The sequence below is a fragment of the Otolemur garnettii genome, unplaced genomic scaffold, assembly GCF_000181295.1.
Source record: "Otolemur garnettii isolate 467f Iridium unplaced genomic scaffold, OtoGar3 scaffold00105, whole genome shotgun sequence".
In the NCBI taxonomy this organism is placed as follows: Eukaryota; Metazoa; Chordata; class Mammalia; order Primates; family Galagidae; genus Otolemur; species Otolemur garnettii.
This window is the reverse complement of record NW_003852500.1, coordinates 2,090,779-2,116,866: the sequence shown is the minus strand read 5'-3', so window position 1 is coordinate 2,116,866 and position 26,088 is coordinate 2,090,779. Positions and strand designations below refer to the sequence as shown.

The 26,088-nt window shown below is 44.2% G+C and overlaps 1 protein-coding gene and 1 pseudogene across 1 annotated transcript in view; both read right to left on the bottom strand.

Annotated features, from left to right (window-relative positions):
* Nucleotides 1-1,470: 1,470 nt before the first annotated feature.
* LOC100955782 lies at nt 1,471-1,779 on the bottom strand (annotated as a pseudogene).
* A 20,579-nt stretch (nt 1,780-22,358) lies between these two features.
* The window catches only part of TMEM38A (transmembrane protein 38A), a 22,300-nt gene continuing 18,570 nt past the window's right edge, over nt 22,359-26,088 (bottom strand). Inside the window, exons 5-6 of the mRNA XM_003796532.2 lie at nt 24,271-24,388; nt 22,359-23,088 (exon numbers count right to left, since the gene is read on the bottom strand). Coding sequence (XP_003796580.1) covers nt 22,849-23,088; nt 24,271-24,388 — 358 coding nt within the window. The 3' untranslated portion in view covers nt 22,359-22,848. The remainder of the gene's footprint in view (nt 23,089-24,270; nt 24,389-26,088) is intronic.

Below are 26,088 nucleotides of genomic sequence, written 5' to 3'. Positions count from 1 at the left end.
AGGAAGGGTGAGGTCAAAGGTGGGGACTACAAGGAAGAACCAGATGCTGCTCAGCAGAGGACATGGGTGGGAGCAAAACTTGTAATGAGTAGGGGTGAGGGGTATGGGCCACCACTTCTGCTCCTCAACTCTGCCATTTCCTAATAAGACATGGTTCCACCTCAAAAAATAAAGTAAAAAGCTTAAAATAGGTCGGGTGTACTGGCTCATGCCTGTAATCCCAGTACCTTCAGAGGCTGAGGCAGGAGGATTGCTCGAGACCAGGAGTTCCAGACCAGCCTCAAAAACATAGTGAGACTCCATCTCTTAAAAATAAAAATTAGCTGGGCTGAGACTCTGTATCAAAAAAATAAATTAGCTGGGCATGGTGGCACATGCCTATAGTCCCAACTAGTCAATGTTTTGGGGCAGTAGGATCTCTTGAGTCCAGGAGTTCGAGGCTGCAGTGAGCTATGATCATACCACTGCACTCCAGTCTAGGTGACAGAGCAAGACCCTGTCTCAAAAATTGATAAATATGGGCTGGGCACAGTGGCTCACACCTATAATCCTAGCACTCTGGGAGGCTGAGGTGGGTGGATCACTTGAGCTCAGGAGTTCGAGACCAGCCTGAGCAAGACCAAGATCCCATTTCTAATAGCCAAGCATTGTGGTAGGCACCTATAGTCCTACCTACCTGGGAAAACTGAGGCAAGAGGATCACTCAAGCCCAAGAGTTTGAGGTTGCTGTGAGCTATGATGCCACAGCACTCTTCCAAGGGCAACAAAGTGAAAATCTGTCTCAAAAAAAGAAATTAACAAATATATACAGGAGAACCTCTGTAAATTGACCACCCAAGAGATTGTAACAAACTGGTCAACATACGGAGGTTGTCAACATAAAGAACTAGGTCTTGGGAGGCGCCTGTGGCTCAGGGAGTAGGGTGCCGGCCCCATATACCGAGGGTGGCGGGTTCAAACCCAGCCCCAGCCGAACTGCAACAAAAAATAGCCAGGCGTTGTGGCGGGCACCTGTAGTCCCAGCTACTTGGGAGGCTGAGGCAGAAGAATCACCTAAGCCCAGGAGTTGGAGGTTGCTGTGAGCTGTGACTCCACTGCACTCTACTGAGGGCGAAAAAGTGAGACTCTGTCTCTAAAAAAAAAAAAAGAACTAGGTCTCACGTACTGATAGATACATGTTGCATCTCTGGAAATTAGGTACTCAAGGAGGTGGTCAATGCAGGGAGGTGGTCAACTATGGAGGTTCTATTGTACATCTTAAATTTTTTTAATTAATATAGAAAAATCCAAAATAAACAAAATATCAAAATTTAAAATAAAGTGCCATGAGAGAGGTGACTCTGCAAATGCAGAGGTGGATCCTGTATTTTAAAAATTTGGATATACATTATTTTATTCAGATAACAGTCTGATCACACATGGTCCACTCGAATAATAAGTCAAATGTAATCAGATGATAAGGCTTGGTCTTCAGACACTATAGCCAGTGAGGCCACGCTTGCCTGTGATTTCTCTGATATAAAACCACATCTGCACCTCAGTGGCCACCAAACCATTCAGCACAGCTTCCTTAACTGGGAGCTATTGGGAGCTACCAGTTTGAGCACTACTGACTATTTTTTCAGACTCTGAAAAGCTCTAGGGATCCCAACAGGGGTTAGAAGAATCAGCTCAGCCTTGGCATAGTACCAAAATGCGGCCAATGGAGGCTCCGAGTAAGTCACAGCAGTATTCACATACCAGGGCCCTCTCTGAGAGGTTACGGACAAATTGAGCCATGGTGCTAGGATGGTAAGTCTATCACCCCAAACTTTTATTACAATTTTAATATTTTTTCATTGATTTTGTTGGCATTAATTTTGATCCTTTAAAAATATTTGCTTTAAAATGTTACTTATCTGTCAAGCATGGTGGCTCACACCTATAATCTTAGCACTCTGGGAGACTGAGGCAAATGTATTGCTTGAGCTCAGGAGTTTAAGACCAGCCTAAGCAAGAGGGAGACCCTGTCTACTAAAACTAGAAAAAAAACTAGCTAGGAGTGGTGACACATGCCTGTCAGCTACTCTGGAGGCTGACACAGAGGATTGTTCAAGCCCCAGAGTTTGAGGTTACCGTGAGCTATGATGCTACAGCACTCTATTCAGAGCAACAGAGTGAGACTCTGTCTCAAAGAAAAAAAAATGTTACTTATCTGCAAATCAAAACCACGATGAGATATGACCTTACACTAAGACAGGTATTTTTAAAATGCAAAAAGTAACAAGCATTGGCAAGGATGTGGGAATGTCAAGTGTCTACCTGCTGTGAGGAATGGCCTGGAAGTTTCTCAAAATGTTAAATGCAAGACCAGGTGCGGTGGCTTAAGCCTGTAATCCTAGCACTCTAGGAGGCTAAGGCTAATAGATTGCCTGAGCTCAGGAGTTTGAGACCAGCCTGAGCAAGAGCAAGATCCCATCTCTACTAAAAATAGAAAAACTAGTCAGGTGTTATGGGTGCACACCTGTAGTCCCAGCTACTTGGGAGGTTGAGGCAGAAGGATTGCTTGAGCCTAAGAGTTTGACGTTGCTGTGAGCTGTGTACCGGGGCAACAGAGTGAGACTTTCTGGAAAAAAAAAAAAAATCGACAGCTGGTCTCACTTTTGCACTGTGAGTCATAAGCCTTTTAAAGCCACAGACTACAAATTTGGGACTCTCAAAAGAAGCTCTGGACCTCCCCCTAGCAAGCGACACATATACCCAGTTTTGCCTACAGTCTTTAGGTGTCCATGGAACCTCCAATTCCTGTTCTTGGATTTGCTAGGGGCCAATGATGCCCAGGTTAAGAAGCTCAGAGTCAGTCAAATACTCTGAGATTCAACCTTTTAAGAAATTAGTAATGGTACAATTTGTTACTTGAAGTGACATTTATTAACATCCCCAAGGCCAGGTACAATAGAGTACTGCCACCTTCTGAATGTTTGTGACCTGACAGGTGCTGTTCTGCATGCTTGCCTTGTATAAACTTCTTCAATCATCAAGACTAGCTTTATCTCTATTTTGAGATGGAGAAATAGAAATGTGGGAGATTAAGTAACTTCACCAGATACACAATGGTGTTAAAATAGACCCACAAATTCCTTGCTGGAGCTCAGGAGTTTGAGACCAGCCTGAGCAAAAGGGAGACCCTGTCTTTACTAAAAATAGAAAAAAAACTAGCTGGGAGTGGCTCTCCTTCAATAGGTACAACCTGGCAGGATGTGGAGGCTCATGCCTATCATCCCAGCACTTTGGGAGGCTAAGGTGGGAGGATCTCTTAAGGCAAGGAGTAAGGTGACCAGACTTCCCGCTTTTGGCCGGACAATCCCGATCTTTAACAATTTTTCCTGTGTCCCTGTAGCATTTTTAAAAAGTCCCAATTTTTGGAAAGAATGCACAACAAGCTAGGGAAGGCGGGAGAACGGGAAGGGAATATATGTTTTTTGGCTGCCATGTGGCTATTTCACCAGGATATGAGTTTTATATTATTTTTGTTAATTTTATAATGTTAAACTTTTTTTTTTTTTGAGACAGAGCCTCAAGCTGTCCCCCTGGGTAGAGTGCCATGGCATCACGCTCACAGCAACCTCCAACTCCTGGGCTCAAGCGAGTCTCCTGCCTCCACCTCCCAAGTAGCTGGGACCACAGGCGCCCTCCTCAATGCCTGGCCATTTTTTGGTTGCAGCCGTCGTTTTTTTGGCAGACCCGGGCTGGATTCGAACCTGCCACCTTAGGTATATGTGGCTGGCGCCTTAGCCACTTGAGCCACAGGCACCGAGCCTATAATGTTAAACTTTAATAAAAACAAATAATTGTTGAGAACTGATTATCAAGATCTGCTTATCAAAGTTTGCATTGTTGATCAGTTGTTAGAATTTTACCACCATTGTTTGGACTTAATGAACAATGGCATTTTTTGGCATTGGCAACTACGAAAACATTTTATAACTGTCTCTCAGACGATATCCATTGTACTGCGTGCTAGTGCTAGTTAAACAAGTGATGTCAACAAATCAGCTATTCAGATAATTTAGGCAAGTAATTTATTTATTTATTTCATGAATTTAGCAGACAGTACTCGTATTATTTATATTTTATAGTGGCGGCAAAAAGTCTAGTGCCAGCCTTGAAAGTGACACTTACGACTTACTAGGTATCATTATTTTAAAAATATATTGATAAAGAAAAGGTTAAATCTTGGGCATCAGCAAAAATCACAATAGAGAACAAATGGTTAGAAATATTTCATCATTTTGAAACAAACCATGTTCCATACAATAATGCACTAAAAATTGTGAGATATGCGCTGTCCTTACCAGGAACTAATGCTGCAACTGAAGTGTTTTTCTACGGTAAATAAAGTGTGGACGTCAGAAAAATCACAATTAAGTGTTAAGACTTTGAAAGCCATTTTATGTGTGAAATATAATTTAACAAATTCTTGTGAAAAATCTCATGACCTTTTAAACAACAACAGCAATCTACTAAAAAAATTCACTAAAATGAGAAATATGCCAAAGAATAAAATAATACTATACAATAATTTTTTAATGTATTATATTTGTAAATTGTACTTATGTTGAAATTAAAAAATATATTACAATACTATTTTTGTCTTCTATGAAAATTTTTGTTGCTCCATATAGACCAAATTTGTAATTAAGAAGCTCTCCCCCAGCCCTGGTCAATGGTCACTTTACCAATGTTAAAATCTGGTCACCTTAAGCAAGGAGTTCAAGATCAGTCTGAGCAACATAGCAAGAACCCTACCTTGATCAAAAATAGAAAAATTGGCCAGGTTTGTTGTGGTCCCAGCTACTTGGGAAGCTGAGGCAGGAGCATCACTTGAAACCAGGAGTTTGAGGTTGCTGTGAGCTACGATGACACCACTGCACTGTAGCCCAGGAGACAAAGCAAGACCTTCTCTCTCTCAAAAAAAAAAAAGGGGCGGGGGTGAAACCTAATTGGTCTCCTCTTGACTCTGGGCTGGACTTAATGATTTGCTTCTAACGAATGGAATAAAGCATGTAATGGTGTTGACGCAGAGACTAAGTCATAAAAGGCGCTGAGTCTTCTTCGCCTTCTTGGATTGCTTGCTTTGGGGAAATGAGCTGCCATGTCATGAGGATATTCAAGTAGCCTGTGGAAGAGCCCATGTGTGGAGGGAGCACAACCTCCAGCCAGCAGTCATGTGAGGATGCCACTTTGGGAAATGATTTTCAGCCCCTGTCAAGCCTTCAGATGGCTGCAGCCCTGGCTGACATGTGACTGCAACCTCATGTGAGAGCCCAAGCCTAAATCACACAGCTAGGTTCCCAGATTTCTTCCCCACAAAAGCTGTGAGATAATATGTATTTTTTGTCAAAACCAGGACCACATTAGGACTTTCTTGGAGCCCCTTTCACCATAAGAATAAATAACAAATTTTATTTTACTATTATGTTGATATAAAGATTGATGTATTTCAGATAAAATTATGTTCTTGTTTGTTTGTTTATTTGTTTACTTTAAAACAAACTTAAACTTTCCTGTTGGTCCCTAACAGTCCTGGAGCCTGGGCTTTCTGTCCCTCCTGGAAACATTCGGGTCAAAAGTCACATATCTATATACCAAAAGAAGGAATTTTACTGTACATAAATACAAAAACAGCCTCCAAAACTGTGATTTAAATCTCTGTTGTTTAAGGCACCAGTCTATGGCATGTTATTACAGCCCAAAGCTGACTATGACACCAAACTTGCTGCAAACCAAGTCACATCATAGTGTAACCCAGACAGAACTTGTGTTAGATTCCTAGGGCTGTCATAACAAAGTCTCACAAATGAGGAGGCTTCAAACAAGAAAATGTACTCTGTCATAGTCTGGAGGTTACAAGTATTGGCAGGGCTACACTCTCTCTGGAGGCTCAAAGAGAGGGTCTAGTGTTCCTTGACTCATGGTGGCACCACTCAATTCCCTGCCTCCTAGTCACCTGTGTGTAAATTTCCCTCTCCTTCGCCCCTCCCCTCTGCCCGACCAGAGTCCCACTCTTTCACCTTGGGTAGAATGCAGTGGCATCATCATAGCTCACTGTAATCTCAAACTCCTTTCTATTTTTTGTATAGATGAGGTCTCATACTTGCCCAAGGCTGGTCTTAAACTCCTAACCTCAAGGAATCCTTCTGCCTTGGCTTCCCAGAGTGCTAGGATTACAGATGTGAGCCACAGCACTAGGCCCCCAAATTTCTCTCTTCTTATAAGGACACCAGTAATTGGATTAGCACCTACCCTAAGCCAGTGTGATGTCATCTTACCTCGACTTCATCTACAAAGACTCTATTTCCAAAGGTCATGTTCACCAGACTCAGGGGTTAGGAGCTGAGTGTGTTGCTGGACCAGTGAGTCCATCTGCCTATCATTCAAGCCAATCAACAGAGAAGTAATGAGAAATCAATAATCTTACTTTATTATACAAAAAAGCCAGCAATTCCAGAGAGCAATAGGGATATCTCTTCAAAAAGCTATTCTGCTCTGTTTCCCTTTTCAGTCTTATACTTTCACAGTAAAAGGAAGCATCAGCAAAGTTATCAACCATTATCGTATACATTACAGGAGGTTGAGGCAAGAGGATTGCTTGTGGCCAACAGTTTGAAGTTTCTATGAGCTAAGATGATGCCACAGCACTCTACCTAGGTCAAAAAATCATTATAGTATAAAGAGACTTCCCTCATAGGTCTCATAGGTTACAAAGTTATAACATTCTCCTGTTTTCAAAAATGGTTATATCTTTATTTATTTGTTTATTTTAGATACACAAACAAAAGAATTTTTTACTCTATGCCAGTAGTTCTCAACCTGTGGGTCGTGACCCCTTTGGGGGTCGAACGACCCTTTCACAGGGGTCGCCTAAGACCATCCTGCATATCAGATATTTACATTACAATTTGTAATAGTAGCAAAATTATAGTTATGAAGTAGCAACGAAAATAATTTTATGTTTGGGGGTCACCACAAAATGATCTGTATTAAAGGGTAGCGGCATTAGGAAGGTTGAGAACCACTGCTCTATGCTCAAGTGATCTTCTTGCCTCAGCCTCCCAAGTAGCTGGGACCTATAGGCACCCACCACAACACCCAGCTAAATTATCTATTTTTAGTAGAGATGGAGTCTCCCTCTTGCTCAGGCTGGTCTCAAACTCCTGAGCTCAAGCAATCCACCCGGCCAAAAATGGTTATGTCTTCAAAGCATTTTCACTCTAGACTAAATTTACAACTCAATACTTTACACTTTCCAAGGTACAGGAGGTGCACTGGGTCCTTGATTGGCACCATAGGCCAGGCGTCCTCCAACTATGGCCCGCGGGCCACATGTGGCCTGCCAAGGACATTTATCCAGCCCGCTGGGTGTTTTTGCCACCGATGCCTGTCCTGCTTAGTAGCCAACTCATCCCCGGGCCCACAGTCTGGCCCTCTAACAGTCTGAGGGACAGTGAACTGGCCCTCTGTTTAAAAAGTTTGAGGACCCCTGCCATAGGTCTTGGTGTGTCCAGCCTCCTAACTTCATCTATGACAGAAGGCCTTGCCAGTGATAAACAACTCCAAATGGCAGCACAAAGGCCCGTCTGGCCCTGCATGCAGTGGTTATTTAGGACAAAAGTGGCCACCATCAAATGTATTTTTTTGAGAGGACACAATTCAACCCACTACATACGAGTCTGGAGGAGATGGGCTTGGAAATTAAATTATTTATTTTGGAGGGAGGGGTAATTTAGTTAGGACTGTGACTGGCTAGTCTGTTCCCCTCTGAGACTCAGCTGTAGCATGATGACTGACATGCCCTCCCCTCCCTTTCACTGTCCTTCATCCCAGGGCTTTTCTGACTCAGTAAAAGGTGACACTATCTGCCACTCTGTTGTTCGGGAAAAAGCCTGAAGTCATTCTGAATTCCTCTATTGTGCCCCAAGTCTGACACCTCAGGAGTCCCCCAGATGCAAGTCTCCATTACCTCTCAGCTAGATGGTTTGCAACCCGACCTTCACCGTGGGAACCTGCAGTCTGTTTTCCACTGCTGGGAGAGCTGGTGGCTAATTCCTGGCTGAAAACTGTCCAATCTTTGCTCTTACATGCAGAATAAAATTCAGACTTCTTTTTTTATTTTTTCTATTTTTTGAGACAGTGTCTCGCTTTGTTACCCTCAGTAGAGCACTGTGGCATCAGAGCTTACAGCAACCTCAAACTCCTGGGCTCCAGGAATCCTCTTGCTCAGTCTTGCAAGTAGCTGGGATTACAAGCATCTGCCACAACGCCCAGCTATTTTGGGGGACGAGGTCTTGCTATGGGTCAGGCTGGTTTTGAACCTGTGAACTCAGGCAATCCACCCACCTTGGCCTCCCAAGTGCTGGGATTACAGGCTTAAGCCCAGCCCTAAAATTCAGACTTCTTATAATGGCCCACAAGAGCCTTCATAAGACACTGCCTGCCCCCTCCCCCACCTTAGCCTCACCACCTGCTGTGTGTCCCACTATGGAAGGCTGAATGGTGATCCTCCCCAGAAGATATGTCCACATCCTAAACCGGGAACCTGTGAATGTGACCTTGTTTGGGAAAAGGGTCTCTGCAGATATAATTAACTTAAGAATCTTGAGATGACATCATTCTGGATATTAGAGAGAGCCTAAATCCACTTTATAAGACAAAGGCAGGAATCTGGGAATGTGGCCTTATTCAGAGAAAAGCTTTTTGCAGATTTAACTAAATTAAGAATCTTGAGATGAGCTCATCCTGGATTATCTCAGGGTCCTAAATTCAATGATAAGAGTCTTTGTAAGAGAAAAACAGAAACCTGCAAATGTGGCCTTATTCAGAGGCAGGCTCTTTGCAGATTTAACTAAATCAAAGATCTCAACATGAAGTTATCCTTGACTATCTAGGTTGGCCCTAAATCTAGTGACAAGTGTCCTTGTACTCCTGGACTCAGCGATCCTCCTGACTTGGCCTCTCAAAGTGCTTGGATCACAGGCTTGAGTCACCAGGCTCAGCCATTGATGACAAGTGTCTTTATAAGAGACAGAAGAGGGGAAAGGCAGAAGTAGAAGGTCATGTGAAGAAAGAGGCAGCCGCAGGCCAAGGGGTGCCCGCAGCCCCTAGAAATTGGAAAAGGTAAGGAATATCCTCCCCTAGACCCTTCAGAGGCTTTGTAGTACTGGTGAGGAACAGCAAGATATGAAAGAGCTATCTTTTTAAAAAGACAAGATGAAGACACAAGTACTTATGCATACACACATATAGAAAGTATATTTCTTTCCAGGCAGGTGGCTCATGGCTGAAATCCTAGTACTCTGGAGGCCAAGGCAAGAGAATCACTTGAGCTCAGGAATTCAAGACCAGCCTGAGCAAGAGCAAAACCCTGTCTCTACTAAAAATAGAAAAATTAGCTAGGATTATGGCAGGCACCTGTAGTCCAGATACTTGGGAGGCCAAGGCAGGAGGATCAGTAAAACCCAGGAGTTCAAGGTTGCTATGAGCTAGGCTGAGTCCATGGCACTCTAGCCTGGGCAACAGAGCAAGACTCAGTCTCAAAAAAAAATAAAAATAAAAAACCAAACGGCCAAAGTATATTTCTTTTCTTTCTTTTTTTGAGGCAGAGCCTCAAGCTGTCACCCTGGGTAGAGTGCTGTGGCATCACAGCTCACAGCAACCTCCAGCTCCTGGGCTCAAGTGAGTCTCCTGCCTTGGCCTCCCAAGTAGCTGGGACCACAGGCACCCGCCACAATGCCCGGCTATTTTTTGGTTGCAGCCATCGTTGTTTGGTGGGCCCAGGCTGGATTCGAACCTGCCACCTTAGGTGTATGTGGCTGGTGCCCTAGCCACCTGAGCCACAGGCTCCAAGCCCCAAAGTATATTTCTAAAGGCTATGAAAGTAAAGGGGAGAGCAATGCCTGAGCAGGAGGAGAAGGAGTCCACTTGCTTCCACTTCCTTTGATAACTCTGAATCTTTTCCCACATGCACCTGTTAGAGTGACCTCATTTTTATTTTTAGGTGTTAATTAGGAATCCTCTATGGGGGCACTGTCTGACAACACTTTCTGTGATGATGATGAAATTGCTCCTGTCTGCCACATGCAGTATGACTGGGTGCTTGAAATGGGGCTAGTTCCACTGAGAAAGAGAATTTTCAATTTTATGTAATTATCTTCCGTTTACATGTAAATAGCCACACGTGACTGGCCACTAGTGACCAGACTGGACAGAGCTGCTGTGCAGCACAGCGGAAAATTTTTAGGATAAAATGTTAGGGAAAGAGAGCCAGGTTCCAAAGTCAATGTAGAGTTTGCAGAAATTATGTTGTCTTTTTTTTTAAAAAGTAGATATAGGCTCGGCGCCTGTGGCTCAAGTGGCTAAGGCGCCAGCCACATACATCTAAGGTGTCGGGTTCGAATCCAGCCCGGGCCTGCCAAACAACAATGACGGCTGCAACCAAAAAATAGCCGGGTGTTGTGGCAGACACCTGTGGTCCCAGCTACTTGGGAGGCAGAGGCAGGAGACTCGCTTGAGCCCAGGAGTTGGAGGTTGCTATGAGCTGTGATGCCACATCTCTCTACCCAGGGGGACAGCTTGAGGCTCTGTCTCAAAAAAAAAAAAAAAAGTAGATATACAGGGAGGAAAAACACATTATGAAGACCAGACCAAAAATACACCCAGGGACGGAGACTGATGGTTCATTTTCTTCCTCCAAATATTCTGTAATAAGAATGTGCCAAGACAGCAGCACTGTGCACTCACCAATTTATTTAGAAATAAATAATATTATACATAGTCTAGTATAAACAGCATTAATAAATGTTATATATACAGTATATTAATTATATGCAATGCTATAGTACATATTATTCAAAATACCATACAGTATTTTATGTTATTTTATTTTTTTGAAACAGAGTCTCAAGTTGTCACCCTGGGTAGAGTGCTGTGGCATCATAGCTCATATAGCTCATAGCAACCTCCAACTCTTGGGCTCAAGCAATCCTCTTGCCTCAGTTTTCCTATTTTTAGTAGAGACAGGGTCTCACTTTTGTTCAGGCTAGTCTCAAACTCCTGAGCTCAGGCAATCCACCTGCCTTGGCCTCCCAGAGTGCTAGGATTACAGGCATGAGCCACCGCGCCTGACCCCATATACTTTAAATTACTGTACACCACTACAATTTGAATCACATGTTCTGTATTAATTTACTATATTTAGGCAGTATGGCTCATGCTTATAATCCCAGCATACCGGGAGGCCGAGGCAAGAGGATTGCTTGAGGCCAGCCTGAGCGGGATTGAGACTCCATCTCTACAAAAAATTAGAGAAATTAGCCAGGCATAGTGGTGCATACCTGTAGTCTCAGCTACTTGACAGGCTAAGGCAAGAGGCTTGAACCCATGAGTGTGAGGTTACAGTGAGGTATGATGACCCCACTGCCCCTAACCTAGGCAATAGAGAGAGAAGCTGTCTTAAAAAGAGAAAAATCTGGGGTGGTGCCCATAGCTCAGTGGGTAGGGCACTGGCCACAGACACGGAGACTGGTGGGTTAGAACCCAGCCCAGGCCAGCTAAAACAACAATGACAACTGCAACAACAACAACAACAACAACAACAACAACAGCTGGGCATTGTGGTGGGTGCCTGTAGTCCCAGCTACTTGGGAGGCTGAGGCAAGAGAATCAGCCAAGAGTTGGAGGTTGCTGTGAGGTGTGACGCCACGGCACTGTACCCAGGGCGACAGCTTGAGATTCTTTCTCACAAAAATAAAATAAAATAGGCTTGGCGCCTGTGGCTCAAGCGGCTAGGGCGCCAGCCACATACACCTAAGGTGGCGGGTTCAAATCCAGCCTGGGCCCGCCAAACAACAATGATGGCTGCAACCAAAAAATAGCCGGGCATTGTGGCGGGTGCCTGTGGTCCCAGCTACTTGGGAGGCTGAGGCAGTAGACCCGCTTGAGCCCAGGAGTTGGAGGTTGCTGTGAGCTGCGATGCCACAGCACTCTACCCAAGGGGATAGCTTGAGGCTCTGTCTCAAAAAAAATAATAATAATAAAATAAAATAAAATAAAATCTAACCAGGGACAGTGGCTCACATCTGTAATCCTAGCACTCTGGGAGGCTGAGATGGGTGGATTACTCGAGCTCAGGAGTTTAAGATCAGCCTGAGCAAGAGTGAGACTCCTCTGGCTCTACTAAAAATAGAAAAACTGAGGCAGGAGGATCTCTTGAGCCCAGGAGTTCAAGGCAGCTATGAGCTATGATGATGTCATGGCACTCTACCTAGGGCAACAGAGTAAGACTCCATCTCAGAAAAAAATCTTACTATATCCTATGTTATAGGACATAGTAAATTCAATTACATACTATATACGTGTACTATATTAATTTACTATATCCATACTATAAAACACAGTTGATTACATAGTATTTTGATTTATTATATTTTTGTTATAAATAGTACATAGAAAATTAAATTGCATATCATATATTAACTTACTATATACTTTGTTATATATAGTACATAAAAATTATGTTACATGTAATATATTAATTTACTATGTGTTATGTTATAGTACATAGTTTATCAAATTGCTTATGGCATATTAATGTACTATATACTATGCTATAGTATAAAGTAAATTAATATATGGTATATTTATTTATACTATAACATAGTATATAAGTTAAATTATATCCAGCATCATAGACATAATTTAGATGTCCTAAGTTATTCAAGCCCTTCTTGCATTCTGCCTTAGAGTTATAAATGTTGTATGGTCCAGCTCCCTAAACAAATACACTTGCTCTTTGTCCAAAAGATGGGGGTTTAGGCCAGGTGCAGTGGCTCATGCCTGTAAGTCCAGCACTATGGGAGGCTGAGGTGGGTGGATTGCGTGAGCTTATGAATTCAAGACCAGCCTGAGCTAGAGTGAGACCCCATCTCTAAAAATAGCCAAGTGTTATGGTAGAGGCCTGTAGTCCCAGCTACTTTGGGAGGCTGAGGCAGGATGATTGCTTGAGCCCAAGAGTTTGAGGTTGCTGTGAGCTATAACAACACAGCACTCTACTAAGGGTGACCAAGTGAGACTTTGTCTCAAAAACGAATAAACAAACAAAGGTGGGGCTGTAAGTCCCTCTCTGCCCTCCTGGGGAATAAGTTTTATCTCTCAGAATGTTTGATTACTCATCTGCAAATTGGGAACATCATCATGCCTCCCAGGTGCTGATATACAGTTTTCAAAGTGTGCTCATTCAGGGGTCTTGGAGGTCAGCCCCCTGACCATGGTAATAGTAAACATCATTTGACTTTTTCCCTGAGTTGACATTTGAACTGATGGTACAGACTGCTGGTGCCTTAACAGGAATCAAGACAGTGGCACTGTGCGCTCACCAAAAAAGGAGGAGAAAGGCCAGTTTCACTTAAGGATGCACTTAATGAAGCTTGATGAAACAGTCAAATTACTAATTTTTTTTTTTTTTTGAGACAGAGTCTCACTTTTTCACCCTCAAAGACAAAGTGCTTGAGCCTGGCAGTTGAAGGTTGCCGTGAGCTGTGATGCCATAGCACACTATCCTGGGCAACAGCTTGAGGCTCTGTCTCCAAAAAAAAAAAAAAAAGCATTCTCCTTTTTTATTGCCATTAGTATTATGTTATTATCATTATTATTTATGAATTTATCGTGTATCAGTCTCTCTCTTTCCATTCCCCCACAGAAGGGCATTTGGGTGCCATATTAATTCCCTATGGTTGCCTATGGCTTCAAACAATAGAAACGTATTCTCTTACAGTTCTGGAGTCCAGAAGTCCAAACTCAAGGTGTCAGCAGGGTCACACTCCCTCTGAAGACTCTAGGGGATGATCCTTCCTTGCCTCTTCCAGCTTCTACTAGGAGACCATCACTCCTTGACATTCCTTGGCTTGTAAACACATCACTCCAATCTCTGCCCCCATTATCACATGGTGTTCTCTCCCTGTGTGTCTAAATTTTCCTCCTCTTATATGGACCCAGTCATTAACGCCCACCCAACTGAACTCAACTCAGTAACTCTGTTACTGTCTGATGTCTGTGTTAGCCTCCCTCCAATTCCCATGTTGTCACCTAATCACCATTTCAATAGTACTTAGGAAGTGGCCCTTTGCAAGATGATTAGGTCATAAGGCTACAGCCCTGATAAATGGAATTAGTGCCCTTATAGGCCTTGTAGGTGGTCCCAAGAGCTGTCTTCCCTGCTTCTGCCATGTAAGGACACAGATAGTAAACTACAAATTAAAAAGTGAAGCTTCAGCAGACACCAAATCTACCAACACCTTGATTTGGGATTTCTCGGTTTCCAGAACTCTGAGGTATAAATTTCTGTCATTCATAGTGAGACTTTATCTCCGCAAAAAATAAAAAAGATCAGCCAGGCACAGTACAATTTTCCCAGCTACTTGGGAGGGTGAAGCAGGAGGATCACTTGAGCCCAGGACTTTGAAGTTGCTGTGAGCTACAATAATGCCACTGCACTGTAGCCTGGGCAACACAGTGAAACCACATCATTCATAGATAGATAGATAGATATTCTGTTGTTTATAATAGATTACATAGATAGATAGATATTCTGTTGTTTATAATAGATTACATAGATAGATAGATAGTTAATTCTCTTGTTTATAAACTATTAAAGGTTGGCAGTTTGTAATAGCAGCCTGAATAGGCTTTAACAACCTGCAGTGGGCTGGGAGTGGTGGCTCACTCTTATAATTCTAGCCCGCTGGGAGGTTGTAGCAGGAGAATTGCTTAAGCTCTGGAGTTTCAGACCAGTCTGAACAAAATCAAGACCCTGTCTCTACAAAATCTAGAAAAATTAGCCAGGGAGTTGGGGTGTGTGTGTGCCTGTAGTCCTAGCTACTCAAGAGACTGAGGCAGGAGGACTGCTTGACAAGCCCAGGAGTTGAAGGCTGCAGTGAGCTGTGATAATAGCACTGTACTCTAGCCAGAGTGACAGAATGAGACTCAGAAAAGAAAAGAAAAAAAAGAATAAGGGAGGGAAGCAGAGGGGAGGGGAAAGAAAAAGAAAAAAAAAACCATCTGTAGGGCAGTGTCTGTGGCTCAGTGGGTAGGACTCTGGCCCCACATACCGAGGGCGGTGGGTTCAAACCTGGCCCTGCCCCAGCCTGCTAAAATAGCAGTGGCAACTGCAACAAAAATAGCCAGGTGAGGCTCACATCCAAGTCTCAAGCGGCTAAGGTGCTAACCACATACACCTGAGGTAGTGGGTTCGAATCCAGCCTGGGGTCCGCCAAACAACAGTGACGGCTGCAACCAAAAAATAGCCGAGCGTTGTGGCGGGCGCCTGTGGTCCCAGCTACTGGGGAGGTGGAAGCAGGAGAATCGCTTAAGCCCAAGAATTGGAGGTTGCTGTGAGTTGTGATGTCACAGCACTCTACGGAGGGCGACAAAGTGAGACTCTGTCTAAAAAAAAAAAAAAACAACCCATCTGCTATGATCTTATCTCCAAATATGGTTCTGGGGGTTATGGCTTCAATATGTCTTTTGGGGGTGGGTACACAATTCACCCCATAACAGAAGAATGTATGACTTTTTAATATTCTGAGTGATGAAATGGGAAGTCCACATAAAGCTCTCCTGCTAAGCATTAAATCTATGGTCATCTCTAGAAAAAGCCCTTGAGTGAATGCTACTTTTTTGAACTGGCAGCCCTTTCCAAAAGACACCATTTTTAATGGAAGTGTCTGACAAACTATGATTCAGACTTGGCTGTTTGGCAGACATTTTCTTAAAAATGAACAAAATGATCCTGTCACTTTCAGGAAAACAATTGTCAGTATTTGTTGCCAATGAAGATTTCAAGGGAAAGAGAATTTTGAAAAACTTGTAACTGCTACTGAGCGTTTGACAGCTTCAAGAGACTTTTCTATACTGGTAGTCCTGGCTACTCAGGAGGCTGAGACTAGAGGATTGCCAGAAGTTTAAGACCAGCCTGGGCAACACAGCAAGACTCTGCTTCTAAATAAATAAAATTAAAAAATTTAAAATATTTTTCTGATAAATGAGTGATAATATAAACATCTGGGGATTTTTTAATATTGAATAATGAAATGTGACAACGTCTGCATCAGTCAGTGAACCAATATTTTCTCAATGATCAGTGCATGGTTTTACTTACAGTGTTCGTTTTTTCTGTGAATTATCAAAAAAAAATTTTTTTTTTGAGACAGAGACTCACTTTGTCATCTGGGCGAAGTGTAATGACATCATAGCTCACAGCAACCTCAAACTCCTGGGCTTAAGCAATTCTGTTGCCACAGCCTCCCAAGTAGCTGGAACTATGGGTGTCCACCATAACACCTGGCTATTTTTAAAGACAAGGTCTTGCTCTGGTTCAGGCTGGTCTTGAACCTGTGAGCTCAGGCAATCCACCCGCCTCTGCCTTCCAAATTCTGGGATTACAGGCATGAGCTACCGCACCTGGCCTGAATTATCAAACTTTTAATGTTAGAATCTTGAAAATCATCTAGTCCATGGCCAGGTGCAGTGGCTCAAGCCTGCAATTCCAGCACTCCAGGAGACAGGGACAGGAGGATTGCTTGGAGGCCAAGAGTCTGAGACCAGCCTGAGCAAGACTGAGACCCTATTATGACTGAGCACAATGGCTCAGCCTGTGATCCTAGCACTCTGGGAGGCTGAGGCCTGAGCTCAGGAGTTCAAGACAAGCCTGAGCAAGAGTGAGACCCCATCTCTACTAAAAATAGAAAAACAAAATTAGTCAGGCATTGTGATGGGCACCTGTAGTCCCAGCTACTCAAGAGGCTGAGGCAAGAGGGTAGCTTGAATCCAAGAGTTTGAGGTTGTTGTGAGCTATGATAATGCCATGGCACTCTGCCCAGGGCAACAGAGTGAGATTCTGTCTCAAAAGAGAGAGAGAAAGAGAGAGAGAGAGACTCTGCTACACAAAAATATTAGAAAAATTAGTCACTCAGAAGGCCGAGGCAGGAGGATCACTTGAGCCCGGGGGCTTGAGGCTACAATGAGCTATGACGATGCTTTTGTACTCTAGCCCAGGTGATAAAATAAGACCCTGTCTCAAAAAAAAGAAAAAATCCAGCCCAGGCCCGCCAAGCAACGATGATGGCTGCAACCAAAAAATAGCTAGGCATTGTGGTGGGTGCCTGTAGTTCCAGCTACTTGGGAGGTGGAGACAGGAGACTCTCTTGAGCCCAGGAGTTGGAGGTTGCTGTGAGCTGTGATGCCACGGCATTCTACCTAGGGCGACAACTTGAGGCTCTGTCTCAAAAAAAAAAAAAGAAGAAGAAGAAAAGAGGAGGGAGGGTGTATGGCAGAAGGAGGGAGGGTAGGAGGTGGGATCTTGCCTAATGTGTACATTGTGAGGGTATATAACATGCCCCCTGGGTAAGGGGTTCTTCTACAAATGAAACTTTACCATGGAAGTGAGAACAATGTAACCTAAATATTGTACCTGCATATTAATTTGAATAAACTAAAAAAAAGGAAAAAAATCTTGTAGTCCAAAAGTTGGCAAACTTGTGCTGCAAATGGCCAAATGGTATTTTTAGCTGTGTGGGCCAAATGGTCTGTTTGAAATGACTAAACCCTGCTATTATAGCACAGGAGTGGTTATAGATGATACAGAAACAAATGAAATGTGTGCTAATAAAACTTTACTTACAAACACAGGTGGGGGGTCTGATTTGGCCCATGGGCCATAGTTTACCTAATCTTGACCTAGTCCAACATTTTCATTTGACCTGAGTGGTTCACTGAATATCAAACAGTACATTAGTAGCAAAACCACAACTCATGCTCAGGCCTGCCAACATCTGTTGTTGTGCCCTCACTTTGACCTCTTGGCTAGCTTCTACAGACTAAATTAGGTGCTCATTTCCTCTGCTAATTGAGGTAGGACTTTTCCCAGATGCCTCTGGGTAGGTGCCAGCAAGAAAGCATGGTGTAAATGCACTTATAACCACCCACGTCTGCAGTAACGGCGGGATGGTGATCTGGGAACAAATGCGGGAAGGGAACTTACCTTTGCTAATGCTAAGGATCACATTATACTCTTCCTGTGTGTATCTTACACATCCCTAAAAAGAATCAGAGAAGTGAAGTATATAGGAAAAAGTCCAGGCTTTGGAATTAGATGGGCCGGGATTTTAACTGTGATCCACTGTTAATAATATGTGATCAATGTTAACTCAATTCACTACTGAACCTCCATTTTTTTTCCATACAATGAGGATAACAAACTACCTTTAGGACACACTGTGTATAAAAGACCTGCTTAAGTACTTGGCATGTTGTGTGTGCTTAAACTGAGAAATTTCTAGGCTCAACCATAGCCTGATTTACTTATGGAGACATGGTAGGCAACTTCTAAAATGATCTCTGTTGGTTCTCATCTCCTGGTACTCACTTTTCCTTGTGTAATGGTGGTGATTTGCTTCTAACAAATGTAACACAACAAATGTGATGAAATGTGGTTTCTTAAAAAAAATTAAACATTGAATTATCATATGATATAGCAATTCCACTTCTGGGTATTTACCAAAAAGAATTGAAAGCAGAGTCTCAAAGAGATTTTGTTCGTCCATGTACAAAAGACAGAAGCAACCCAAATGTCTGTCAACAGAAAATGAATGGATAAACAAAATGTGGTATAGTCACACAGTGGAATATTACTATTCAGACTTTATTTATTTTTGAGACAGGGTTTCATTCTGTTGCTCAGGCTACCGTGCAAGTGGTATGTTTGTAGCTCACTGCAGCTTCCAACTCAGGGGTGAAGCAATCCTCCCTCCGTAGTGTCCCGAATAGCTGGGATTGCGGGCATATGTCTGGCTGACTTTTCTTTTTTTTCCCTAAAGATGCCTGTCCGAGCCTATGTAATGTGCTCAGAACACTTGGATTAGCCTATAGTTCAGCAAAATCACCTAACACAAAGCCTATTTCATAATAAGGTGTTGAGGCCAGGCAAGGTGGCTCACACCTATAATCCCAGCTCTTTGGGAGGAAGAGTCAGAGGGATCCCTTGAGGCCAGGAGTTCAAGACCAGCCTGGACAACACAATGAGACTCTGTCAAAATAGCAAATACATAAATACAATTTTATAACAAATAAAGTGTTAAATACTTCATGTAATTTGTTGACTACTGTATTGAAATTGAAAAACAGGACAGGTGCAGTGGCTTATGCCTATAATCCTAGCACTCTGGGAGGCCAAGGCAGGTAGACTGCCTGAGCTCATGGGTTCAAGACCAGCCTAAGCAAGAGCAAGACCCCATCTCTAAAAATAGCAGGGCTTCGTGGCAGCACCTGTGGTCCCAGCTACTTGGGAAGCAGAGGCAAGAGAATTGCTTGAACCCAAGAGTTTGAGTTTCCTCTGAGCTATGACAAAGTGAGAAGGTGACAAACTGAAACTGTTTCTCAAAAAAAAAAAAAAAAAATTGAAAAACAGAATGGTTGCATGGGTACTTGATGTATGGTTTCTACTGAATGTGGATCACTTTCACACCATCATAAAGTTGTCAAATTCATAGTGACAGAAAGTAGAACGGTGTTGCCAGGGGGTGGGGGGATGGGAAATGGGGAGTTAGTGTTTCATGGGGACACAGTTTCAGTTTTGCAAGATGAAAGTTCTGGAGATGGATGGTGGGGATGTTGTACAACACTGTGAATGTAGTTAATGCCACTGAGCTGTACACTTAAAAACGGTTAAGATGGCAAATTTTATGTTGTATATTTTTTAAAAATACACAAATTTTATGTTGTGTATTTTAAAGTGGCAAGAACCTTTGTCTCAATTCTAAACTGAGGACGTTACTGAGTGTGACCCCTGCAGCTAAAATTAGCCTGGACTTGAGAACTAGCCATCTAAGTTCTCACACCTACACAGGCATGGCAGGGCCAGCCTGTTCTACCAATCATCCCCCAGCTGGCCAGTGGTTTGCATGCTTCCTTCCCAGAATAGGCAAGGAGGCTATTTTGGTACAATCTGTTTTCTCAGAAAATGAGATCTCAAAACATTCAGGGGGTGGACTTATCGCCAGCACTCACTGGATGCTAGATAAACCCAAGCAGAAGCTCTCCAGGGATTTTTACAAGAGCTGGCTTTTGCAATCCCAACTCCAGATCTCATCTTGTGCCACGGGCTTTCTAGTTACTCTTTCTAGACATCTTAAGAGGAAACTGAGGCACAGAGGAGTTATTTGTCCAATGTCACATATCTGCGAGGTGAAAAGCCAGGATTTGAACAAATTTGAGGGGTCTCTCACTCTTTGCGATGTATTCTTATTGTGTGCTTTTGTTCTGGAGTACATGTGATTGTGATTGCTTTGTATTTGTGATCACTCTGTCATCGGCTAGGCACCAGGGCTATTCTTGGCACTGGGAGCCAAGAAACAGCAAACATCTACCTCAAGAAGGTCCAGCACACGTATTTAAAATGTAAAATTTGATAATTTCAGACATACGCGTAGACCCATAAAACCAGCACCACAATCAAGACAGTCAACAGATCCATCACCCCAGTTTTCTTGTGACTCTTCAAATTCCTTCCTCCTGACCCTTTCCAGCCCCCTTTCTCCACTCACTGATCAGATTTCTGTTCTATAAATTAGTTTGCCTTTTCTACATAATACAATCTTATATAAATTAACTCATACAGTATACAATCTTTTTTGTATGACTTTTTTTCACCCATCATGATGCATTTGAGGCTCATTCATGGTGCTGAACGTTCACCCCTTTTCAGTGCTGAGCACTGTGCCATTATAGACATGGAGTACAGTTGCTCATTTGCCTCTATTATTTTTTTGAGGTCTTGCTCTGTCAACCAGCCTAATGCGCTGTGGTTTGATCACAGCACACTGGAACTGCAAACTCCTGGACTCAAGCAATCCTCCTGCCTCAGCCTCCCAAAGTGCTGGGACTAGAGGTATGAGCCACCATGCCCAGCCTTATTACTGGGTTTTGAGAACTCTTTCAATATTCTGGGTACACCCCCTTTATCAGATGATCAGATCTGCGAGGTGAAAAGCCAGGATTTGAACAAATTTGAGGGGTCTGTCTCACTCTTTGCAATGTATTCTTATTGTTTGCTTTTGTTCTGGAGTAAATGTGATTGTAATTGCTTTGTATTTGTGATCACTCTGTCATCAGCTAGGCGCCAGTGGTATTGCAAAGATTTTCTCCCAGTCTGTGGTTCGTCTTTCACTCTCTTGACAAGGTCTTGCATAGGACTCTAAGTCATAAATTCCATCTGCTCTGACTCATCCTCCCACTTGCTCTTGAAAGGAGCAAACAGTCTCAGATGGGGGATGGGGGGCACTACTTGGCCTGGTGGTGACAGAGTGGAGATTTGAACCCACATTCACTTGACCTCAATCCTACAGACCTCATCCACTTTCATCATTTCCCCCTGCGACCAGGGACTGCCACAAGCATCTCTGAAGATACAGACCCCAGAGTGTCCACAAATCTTGGGGCCGAAAGCCTAGAAATGAATCAGACAAGTCATGAGGGTTCAGTCACAATGATTTATTGGCTGATGCCTCACGCCAAGCTTTGATGGACATGCAAGAGGATGAAACTCAGGACCCACCCAACTCCCAAGTATCACTGAACAAGGCACTTTCTCAATCTGGGCAACACCTGGGACCTGAACTCGGTCTGGGTCCAAACCTCACCTGAGATTTGCCATGCCCACCACATCCACCCTCTAGGACATTCTGGCCACCTACACTGAGGTGAGGTAGCCAGGAGGGCCCCTTCAGCCATCATCCCCCTTACCCTGAAGGAAGTTCCCAGCCTGCTCAGCAGCAGCAGCACAAGGCTCAACTCAGAATAGGTTATCAATATGTTTGTTGAATGACTGAATGAGTGACAATGGACTCCTATGTGAGGGAGGCCTGATACTTTCAGGTTCCTACTGTGAGTGCTTGGAGCCCCTTGATAAAGCTGCCTTGATAAACACTGCCCAGCTGGCTGAATTTCTTTGGTTTAGGGGCAGCCTGAAGCCAATAGAACAGAACAAGCCTATGCACACTATGATCTCTGCAGCCTGCTTTAGACATGTCTACTGAGGGCCTCCTTTATGCTGGCTAACTTGTGAGGTTCTTTGATCCACAAACACAAACGATCTAAAATGCAATGCCATTTTCAATCAGAATTTACAACCATCCTGGCATCCCCTCTGGACTACACGGTGTTCACTTATAAGCTTGCAAGACTTTTTCAGATCTAGCATTACATTAGCCCTTCCATACCGAGCCAAGGGTTTCCACTATACAGAGGGGAACAGGAAGCTCAGAAGAGGGAGGTAACTTGCCCAGGGACGTCCAGCAGGAGTCAGAACATTTTGGGCACAGGACAAAGTCTAGAGGAGTGTAGGTAAGAAGAGACTTCAAAATCACAGCACCGGGCTCACAGCAGGTACTTAGGAAATGTCCATCAGATGAATGAATCTCAATATGGCTCGGGATCCTTTTGGAGTCAAGGTGCAATTTTAGAGAAGAAAAAATAGAACCAAGAATCTAACTGCTGGGGGTTTGGGCTGGAGCTGCTGATGAGATTCTGTGTGCTGGCTCGTGCCCCTTAAAAGCTCTATGGGGGCCTGGCAGAGAGAGTGGGGCCCTCCATTCCTCCAAAAGTCCTTCACTCCCATATCTTATTTAACTCCCACATCATCCCTGGAGGGTGGACTGATGGCCCCATCTCTCAGATGAGGACAGGAAACGGTGTATCTGAGCCCAGGACGTCTCCCAGTTCAGAATGTCCTGGGTCAGGGTCCTCTCCCCAGGCCAGCCCCTAATCTGCTTTCTTGGTCTTCTTCTTTCTGGTGCCCTCACTCAGCTCCTCCTTGGACTTGGCAGGCATGGCTGAATGCTGGGCACCCAGCCCACCACCGCTGTGGGAACCACCATGGGGCCCTCCATGGTTGTCATGGTGATAGTCACTCCCGCAGGCTGCCCCAAACAACACAGGACAGATGTAGCCCTCCAGGACATCAAAAGGTGAGCTGTGAGAGTGAGTGGCTGTTAAGAATACCTAAGGTGGGGTGGTGGTGAAGACAGCAAGAGAGCCAGAAAGAAACCAAGGCAGAAGGTAAAGCAGGAAGAGGAAAGGAGAGAAGATGGGAGAAAATGTCAGCAAGGCCAAGCCTTATGGCTGCATGCATCCCCAGGAGGAAGACAACCACCCAGGGTATAAGACTTCTGTTCAATGCTAAAGTTTGGATAGTCCCCAGCATAGATGGACTGTCAGTTACCCATCCCTCAAGAGCTCCCCCAACACACCTGGGCTCAGAGAGGAGTGCTATGGTCTGAATGTTTGTCTCCCTAAAATTTATATATGGAAACCTAGTCAGCAAAGTGATGGTATTAGGGGAGGCCTTTGGGGGTGATCAGGTCATGAGGGTGGGGCCCTTGTGAACAGAATTAGTGCCCTCATAAAAGGGTCTTGAGAAGCTAGGCAGTCCCTTCCACCATGTAAGGTCACAGTGAGATGTCTGCAACCTGCAACCAGGAAGAGGGCCCTCCCCAGAACCTGACCACACTGGATTTTGGACTTCCCAGTCTTCAGAACTGTGAAGATAAATTTCTGTTGTTTACAAGGTGCCCAGGGTACAGTATTTTGTTAGAGTGGCCTGAATAGATTAAGACACTTGGCCTGGGGTTGAACTACAAACATAGGGGGAAGCTATCTGGGTCCTCTTGCTATTTCCCTAAGGCTGGGAGACTTACACTCATTGAATTTTAACAGCCTTATAATCCCAGCTAAGGGAGACACATCCCTGAGCTGGGGCCTTCACGCTGAGGGGAAACAACAGCAGAACTCCCCAGCATTGCCAGAGGCAGGATGGGGTTGCCCCTGAAGACCCTTCCTGGATGGGATGACCTCAACTCAAGTTGGGATATAGCTGATACAGTAGAACCCTTGGCTACCTGAGCCTGCCTTCCCAGCCTCTTTTTCCTGTGGTCTCTATGCACAAGGCACCAGGCCTGCCTCAACCTTTGCTCATGATGGGTCATTTGTATAGATTGCCTGGTCCCTACCTATTAGAGATTGCCTTCTAAAGACTCTCCTACCATGGACCTACTGACAAGCTTCTCCCCTCTCTGAGGTGTACTGCCCCAGCCACATAAGGCTAGGAATGTCCAATGTCCCTACTCTTAGCCCAAAAGTGTGGGGTAGCACTATTCAAGGCAGGAAGGCCACAGAAAAGCTTACCTTACAGGATACCATGAACATAGTGAAGATGAAGATGAGAGTGGCTTTAGACACTGGGAGCCAGCGGGTCTGTTGAAGGGTGAAGAGGATGGCTCCATACAGGCTGGCCTTGGTTGGGCTGGAGGGAATAGCCATTGATGCTGGGAGTCACTTGTGTGGCTCTTTGTACCTTTGGCCCAGACACACCCCCTGTCCTGGCTCCAGCTTCTTGAGTATGAGGTGCAAAGATGCATGGCTGGTGTGCACAAGGGTATCTCCTTGTGTAGTGATATGTCAACTTAACCCAAGGAAGGTCTGGGCTTTTGCCCGGCTTCCAGGATATGCCTTCTAAGTTCTTGGAATGTCCTGCCTGATAACAGTCTCTTTGTTTGCCTGGGAGACCTTGGGAGACACACCAGATAGTAACGATGTGACTTACGGTGGGGGCCTTGGGTCATGCAACACCACCTTGACCTCTATAGTGAGTCTATAGACTAAAGTCAGTCACACAGGCAGTCATCTTTGTCTATATAATGAAAGTTCAATAAAAATCCCACACTTCAATGTTTAGGGGAGCTACCCTAATTGGCAAAACCCCATGCATCCTGTCACACATCATTGCTGGGAGAATTAAGGGCTGTTCAAATGACTCCACTGGGCAAAGATAACCAAAATTTTCACCTGGTTTCTTCTAGACCTTGCCACATACACCTTTTTTCTCCATTGACTCTAATCTGTATTCTTCTGTTGTAATAAACCATAACCCTGAGCATAATGGCTTTGCTGAGTTCTATGCATCCTTCTGGAAAATCATGGGATCTCAAGGCAGCCCATCCCTAAACAACTCACTCCCCCAGAAAATGTAATTATAACATGAAGAATTTTGTTTAACTTTCCTTTTCTTCCTTGTTTTCTTTGTTGCAGAAGACAGACTGTGATTCTGTTCCTGATGTCTGTCACTCATTGCACACATTTAATTATTTATTTTATTTAAAAAACCTTTTTTGAGACAGAGACTCACTCAGTCACCCTGGGGTTGAGCTATGGCATCACAGCTCACGGCAAACTCAGACTCTTGGGCTCAGGTAATCCTCTTGCCTCAGCCTCCTGAATAGCTGGGACTATAGGCACCTGCCACAACACGTGGCTATTTTTAGAGATGGGGGTCTTGCTCTGGCTCAGGCTAGATTCAATGCACATATTTAATGATGATGATTCTACCTTATATTTCCAAAGCACTCACCAGTTGCCCAGCCCAGGTGTGTGATTCCACTGAACCCTCATGCTCAGCTGATAAGGTGGAAATAGAGTCTGAGAGGGGAAGCCATTTGCCCACTAAGTAACATAGCAATGTTTTTTGTTTTGTTTTGTTTTGTTTTGTAGAGACAGAGTCTCACTTTATCACTCTCAGTAGAGTGCCGTGGCATCACACAGTTTACAGCAACCTCCAACTCCTGGGCTTAGGCGATTCTCTTGCCTCAGCCTTCCAAGTAGCTGGGACAACAGGTGCCCACCACAATACCCGGCTATTTTGTGGCAGTTTGGCCAGGACCAGGTTTGAACCGGACACCCATGGTATACGGGGCTGGTGCACTACCCACTGAGCCACAGGCGCCACCCCAATTTTTTTTTTTTTTTGAGACATAGTCTCACTATGTCGCCCTGGGTAGAGTGCAGTGGTGTCACAGTTCACAGCAACCTCCAACTCCTGGGCTCAAGCGAGTCTCCTGCCTCCGCCTCCCAAGTAGCTGGGACCACAGGCGCCCACCACAACGTCAGGCTATTTTTTTGTTTTTTGGTTGCAGCCATCATTGTTGTGGGCCCGGGCTGGATATGAAC